Raw genomic sequence first — 6,871 nt, forward strand, 5'->3', positions numbered from 1 at the left:
AAAGATAATTAAATATCACAGGTTTCTCACAGACATCATTTGCAGGAAAAAAAAACAAAAAACAATTTGAGAGCGTGAAGGCTTTGTCCTCAGTGAGGACAGCAAACTGATGCCGTTGTACATGGTGCCCTCCTCTGGCTGCTGTGGTGTACTGCATGTGAATGAAACAATGATGTCCAGGTGAAAGGAGTCGTGTTTACAGTTTATTAAGAGACAGGATAAAGAAAAGTATGAAGGAAATACAAACATCTCAACACAGAGCCAATACCTCAAAACTATTAATACTGTATAATACTTTTAAAGCCCAAACAAAATTATTATTATTAATAAACAGCTGTTAAAAAAGATCATCAGGTTTTATTATATCATGTGACACACATTTAAATGTAACCAATTACATTTTTTTTCATATCTACTGTATATGTTGAGCAATATATGCAGTTTATAGCTTGCTGATATAAAATCTTTATTTCTTCCGTGTTGTCAACGTAGATTTAAAATATTTACATTGCAGTAATAGTAGTTTGATATTTTATGTACAGATAATCTGCCGCACACCAGCCCGTGTATTTTCCTGAACTGTATCTTCAATGCAGAAGATTAGAACTTGTTACTTTACACTTAAAAATACCGATGAATTTAAATAAATGAACATTGAAACTGACTCGTGAGCCATGAAGAGGCCCTGAATGGATTTATTTGTCAGTATTGTTTGTACTCGTCATGACAGTGAACTAATCCTGGGATTTCTTTGATGGATAAATAAATCTGTTTTGTATTTTTACAGTGTAAGTGTGTGGGGATGTCGTATAGGTCTAGTTGGCTGCTTTGGGCTGGACCCTGAAAGCATCTGTGATGGAAAAAAAACCAACATACTAAATGGATGATAACAATAATAGTGCTTGCAGGGATATAGTGCCTCAAGTACAGGAACCATTTCTCTGTTCCACTGCTTTACGAGAGCCTCCCCTGTCTCCACTGAGCCACGGGGGCTTAGAGCTGCTAAGTCTCGCCTTTTTAATTCCACGCTCCACTGAGCTTGTATCCACACCGGTTGTGTTGCTGCAACACTCAGGCGACCTGCCACACTGACCACAGTGTGCCCAGTGTGATGCTGTACGCCACCACGGCCACCAGGTAGACCCTGAAGAGCAGCACGTCCAGCACGTAGCCCACCTGCAGCCACTCTTTGGCCACTTCCCGGCACCTGTCCCTCTTCTCCAGGAAGTGACGTATGGCTGTCACCTCGTGCAGGATGTTGTCCATGACGGGCGGCGTGGGGTCTCTGGCGGGCGGTAGGCCAAGGCCACGCAGGCCGCCTTCCCTGTCGTGCTGGCTCAGCCTTTGACCGACCTCGCAGGTGTGGTGGTGGTGGTGTGTGCACCGCGCTGCGGGGGAATATTTCACTTTGAAATGTTGCATTTATGTGGTGGACAGTCATTACTTGGCTTAAAGGACCAGTGTGTAACATTTAGGAGGGCAGTGAGCAGTGATTGAATTAATTACCCATAAGTCAATTAAAATGTAATCCTTCACATGGTAAAAGACGACTAAATTAAGTTAATTCAAACTAAAGTTAGCAAGTTATTTGAAGACAACTTGCTTACTTTTTATTTGAATTATCTTTATTCATTTAGTTGTTACAAAATTGAGTATTTTTTATGGTTTGGCAACCATTATTTTCAGGCAAGGACCTTGCTTTACGCTTTACGTATTCTGAGTGTTTACATCCTTTTTGGTCTACGAAGGCAACCGTAGTTCTCTGACATGCCTCAGAAAGGAATGGGTGAGTGGAGGAGTCTGTTTTTGTGCAGTCTCGCCAATAGATGTCACTTAATCTTACATACTGGACCTTTAACCCCAAATATACCTCAATCATGGTGAAACCACGCAGGGTTTCTCAATCCTGGTCCTGGGCCTCTAACACACCTGATTCAAATGGTCAGACCATCAGCATACGGCAGAAGCCTGATAGCGACCTATTTATTTGAAACATCTAAAACATGCAAGACAGTGGATCCCCGAGGACCAGGATTGAGAAACCCCGGAACCACAGATGCAGGGACCTCTGTCCTGCATGTTTTAGATGTTTCCCTGCTCCAACACACCTGATTCAAATAATCATCGTCATCAAGCTCTGCAAGAGGTGGACAGCCACCCACTCGTTTGAATCAGGTGTGTTGGAGCAGGACAGTGGATCCCTGAGGACCAGGATTTTGGACTACTCTACATGCTTTCACCTGTACCTTACCAGTTCCATAGCTGTTCTCCTTGTACGGCTCCAGGTCCGAGGTGTGGGACGACAGTCTGGAGCAGAGGCGGTGCTTCCTGTGGATGCAGAACAGGACCGGAGCTCTCTCCAGCACCAGGTACTTCACCCAGTGAGGCACGGGAGGCTGCAGGTCCTGCTTGTGGACCAGGCGCACGATCAGCACAGTTTCTGTCAGACTGATCACCAGGAGCGCCATGCACACCACGAAGTACACGCCTACAAGGCAGGTGAGAGCGGGCCACGTGTTAGACGATCCGCATGGAGTTCACTCATTTATTTAAAACTTCCACAGTAGATTAGAGGTGAAATTGAATGGTTTTAAAGTCACAAACGGTCACCTATCAGCGGGGTTCCTATGGCAGTGGCAGGCAGAGTGTCTGAGACGATGATGAGGAAGACGGAGTAGCCCAGGAGCAAAGTGATCTTGAAGGAAACCCTCTCTCCACTGTCTGGTGGCAGATAGAAGCCAACGATGTCCATCACCATTAGGAAGATGCTGGGCATGAGCAGGTTCACGGTGTAGAACAGCGGCCGCCGTCGGATCACCACCTGTAAACGTTCAGTTTTTAGACCAAGGAGAAGAAGAACGTGGTTATCAGTGAGCTGAGCATGTCCTTCAATCAATTTGAGAACAAAATGCTTCACTTAATTCACGTAATTTGTCCGTTCACTCATTCATTTAGCCATTTATTCATCTCTCTGTTCTTTCGTTCATTCGCTTAATAATTCATTCGTTAGTTTGCTTGATCATGCGTTTGTCGTTCACTCCTTCATTCATTAGTTTGTCCATCACATCGTTCTTGTCCATTAATTTACTTACTTACTGTCTTTTGTTTATTTGTTTGTTTGTCCTCTTATTAGTTAGTTTGCTCATTCATTCATTCATTCATTCATTCATTTGTCCATTCACTCATTGTTTTTTTTCTTTCTTTTCTGTTTGTCCTTCATCCATTAGTTAGTCCACCACATCGTTCTTGTCCATTCATTTGTTCATGTGTTTGTCAGTTAGTTGGTTAGTTATTTAGTTAAAACATTACAATTGAATATTTTAAAATGATTCATTAATAATGATATTTAAAGTGTGGTAAAAATGGCCAGAACTAAATGGAAGTAGAGATCCACTCTTGGTAAGAAGTGCTCTGATCAATGCGCTCACGTGAAACTTCATCTCGGCGTAGTAGTCGTCGTTGTCCACACTGAAGATCTTGTAGTTGGACAGGATGTGCAGCAGCTCCCACTCTCCCTGGTTCATGAAGACACTCTTGTCCTCCCTGAGCTCCTCGGGGCTTCGCATCAGCGTGATGTTGATGTCATCGACTGCGGATCGAACACAATTTGGAAGGAAGCGGCGTGAAACAAGTCAACAAGTTACCCTCTGACTACCATGATGGGTGAACGGAACAAAGTGTTGAAGATCGAGCGTCCACTGCATGCTCATGTTTTCATCAAATGGCGAAAAAATTGGAAAAGTACTTGATCAATTCTTGAAGAAAAATGTGATACAGGTTTAGATTTTTGTTTACAGCTCCTTCCAGGATTATTCCAGTTTAAGGTGGTGGGTTAGTGTAAATCTTTCAAAAACTTTAAAACATTTATTTGACAAATGACAAACTGAATTCACATTTTTATACCCAAATTTGAGCTGGTTCATTGTGGTTTCTCTGAGAAGTCAGAAATTAATTAAGCATTAAACCACGAAAACTAATTTTTTTCTCTTCAGGAATGCAAGTAAATTCCTATAATTTGACATTTTAATCAAGAAATAGTTTATTGTAGAACAGTAAATATGAAAATCCATGGATAACAATTATTTTAGCATTAAAAATGGTCAATCATAATAAATGATAATTACCAATTGTGTTAATTTAGGGCTGCTGTGGTGTAATTTGATTTGGAGATATTTTGTGGCTTCAATGCAAAGTTAGGGGGATCTGGGATTTCGTGCAGCCCCAATTAAAAGTATATGCAATATGTTTTATAGCAAACGATGCAAATATGTGTGAAACAACAATTGAAGGTTCAGTGAGAGAAGAAAGTCTTACTGGTGTGGAGCCAACTCTGGAAGGTGAGGCTACATTTCTGCACATCAAAAGGGAAATTGTAGATGTTGAGCGTGCAGGCCGTCACCACCTGGATGGGCTTGTAGTTGCGCACGAGTCCATCGTGAGTCACATAGACGTAAGGGATGTCGGGAGACTTCCCCACGTCCACGCTGAAGATTCAGAGACAGGAAAAGACAGAAGATCTGTTTTCAGACGAGAACAGAAAGACCGGGACGATCCCTGAAACAAAAACCGTGCAGAGGAGTAAAAAAAAGAAAGTTCTTACAATTCATTGATGAGGATGTCGGGCACCCACACGTTAGCCGTGGGTAAAGACACTTGTTTGACTTCATCAAAGTCTTCAGGGTCCCAGACCAGGAATTCATCCGTCCACGACTAGAAGCAGCGAAATCAGACAGATTGTGATTTATTTTTAAAAAGAAATGAGGCCTTAAAGATAAATAAACTATGAGGAGAGAGAAACTGTCAACTCACTTTTTCCATGATGAATGGATGAAAAATGTGATGCATTATAATACACTAATTTGCTTTGATTAATCAAACTGTCTTTAAAAATGTAATGTTTTGTCTCTGATCCTGTTCCAGGTTTGATCATCAGGACAGACATGGAGGAGACTTCACCAATTAGGGTTATAAGAGGTAAGTGTTTGTTTTTAACTGCACTTTATAGAATATGCAACAAATTATAAATTTACCTTTTAAACTACTCTAAAGGTGGTTGTTGCACACTGTAGGATGTTATTTTTGAGACCTAAGATGTGAAAAACCGTGATGCTTTATATCTTAAAGGCCAATTACTATTTTTTAATATGTGATAATCTGTATATTTCCATTGTTTTACCAGACAGACATGTGGAACCTTTCCTTTCACTTTCTTGTCTACAGTTTTACCGCTTATTTTTCCGGCTGTAAGTTCCATATTTATATATTTGTATCAGTTTCCTGTCAAATGGAAACTAATCTGACCCTGTCTTCTTTTATTCAAGGTCATAGATCGGTCATATACAGACAATAAACAGCCCATGTTTTTGGCTTTTAAAAAGACATTAGTCTTACTTGTCTGTACCACACGTATGTTGTCAAAACCTGGTTCTTCTCATCCTGTGGTGAAATACAAGAAAAAAATCATTGGTATTACAGCGTGAATGGTAGAGAAAAATGTTTAGAGAAAAATTGCTCATAAAGTGTTGATACGAGATGTGGACAGGACTCACCACATTCAGAATGGAGTAAACCATGAGGTCTATGGCGACGATAGTGGACGTCCTCCAATCTTTCACTGGTCTCACTCCTTTCTTATAACCCGCACTCAGGAACTCCGACAGGCGCACGAGTGTGGCGTTGGCGAATCGTCCCGTGCTGCTGCCCAGGCGCTTAGCTGCAAATCCACAATTCAATATTTATCTTTTTTACTGTGTGTATGTGAGTGTTTAAAATTATGAAAATGAATATGAGAATTAATATTTATAAAAGACAAAAAAAGCCATAACATGCAAATTGCATTCATTTATAACAAAGAATGAAACATAGTATGTATAAGGTTCAGAAAATAAAAAGCAATCAGAAATTAAATCACCTCCTAAAATGTGATCCCTGGTCTCAAAAAGGAACTGAAAATCCACTTAAATCAACACATTTAAATTAATTTTTTTCGGTGATTATTAAGTGAAATACAGTTTGTCAGTTTGTAAAATTACACCTGCTTAAAGGTGTCTAAAACTCTAAAAAAAAAGGACATTTTATACCTCTTTGTTTATTCAATTTTTCATTGCACAATTCATTTAAAACAAAAAACATTTAGTGCAACAATTTAGTTTAATAAGTGCATCATCATGTCAGTCCCTGATAAAATAATAATTTATGTAAGTTTGGTGTTGTAAGATTGACAGAAACATAATTGAAAGCATATAAAGGACAGAAGTGTGTGTGTGTGTGTGTGTACCTGTGCACGCTCGTGAAGCTCCTTGAATCAGCAGGAAAAGTAGTGTTGTCCATCCCGACGAGAGTCTCATGATTCCAGTTCACGTGCGTTTCCTGCTCCTGCTGCTCTGATGTGGGGCCTCAGGACGCCTGACACCGCTATGCTCCATCGCTCTCCACTATATCCATCAATTCACCCCGGCGTCCACCATCAAAACCTTGTTAGTGTCTCTCAGCCCATTAGGGTGTAACCAATCTGCTGTGACGTCACTCGTCCGTGATCTGTAAAGCAACAGATTGCAGATAAATGGAGCTGATAGACTGGCAGAATGAAGCTGTAGGACTCTATAAATCATATCTGAGAAATCATTTGATTAATATCTAAACTAGAAATACATTGTATCACATAAATTCCACAGGAGCCACTGTTATATATGCCTATAGCTGTGAAAACAACCATAATTCATGTAGCATCAGTTTTCAGTATAAATCAATTTGGAGCATATTATAGAAGAGGATGTTTTTTCTCAGAATTCTAACTTTATTCTCAAAATTGTGCCCTTTTTTTAATTGTTTTATAAATCAATATTCACATTTGATTTATTGGTAATTTTAC

General features: G+C 40.1%; 1 protein-coding gene across 1 annotated transcript; it reads right to left on the reverse strand.

The window, feature by feature from the left end:
- Positions 1 to 373: 373 nt before the first annotated feature.
- Positions 374 to 6,349, reverse strand: htr3a (5-hydroxytryptamine (serotonin) receptor 3A). The gene is made up of 9 exons (XM_044042538.1): positions 6,278 to 6,349; positions 5,550 to 5,713; positions 5,392 to 5,436; positions 4,601 to 4,710; positions 4,315 to 4,484; positions 3,429 to 3,589; positions 2,611 to 2,821; positions 2,252 to 2,488; positions 374 to 1,388 (listed from the first exon to the last, which is right to left on the reverse strand). Exons 1-9 carry the CDS (start codon positions 6,345 to 6,347, stop codon positions 1,072 to 1,074), a joined length of 1,485 nt encoding a protein of 494 aa, XP_043898473.1. The 5' UTR covers positions 6,348 to 6,349; the 3' UTR covers positions 374 to 1,071.
- Between the last annotated feature and the right edge of the window lie 522 nt (positions 6,350 to 6,871).

The sequence above is a fragment of the Solea senegalensis genome, linkage group LG13 (assembly GCF_019176455.1).
Source record: "Solea senegalensis isolate Sse05_10M linkage group LG13, IFAPA_SoseM_1, whole genome shotgun sequence".
Taxonomy (NCBI): Eukaryota; Metazoa; Chordata; class Actinopteri; order Pleuronectiformes; family Soleidae; genus Solea; species Solea senegalensis.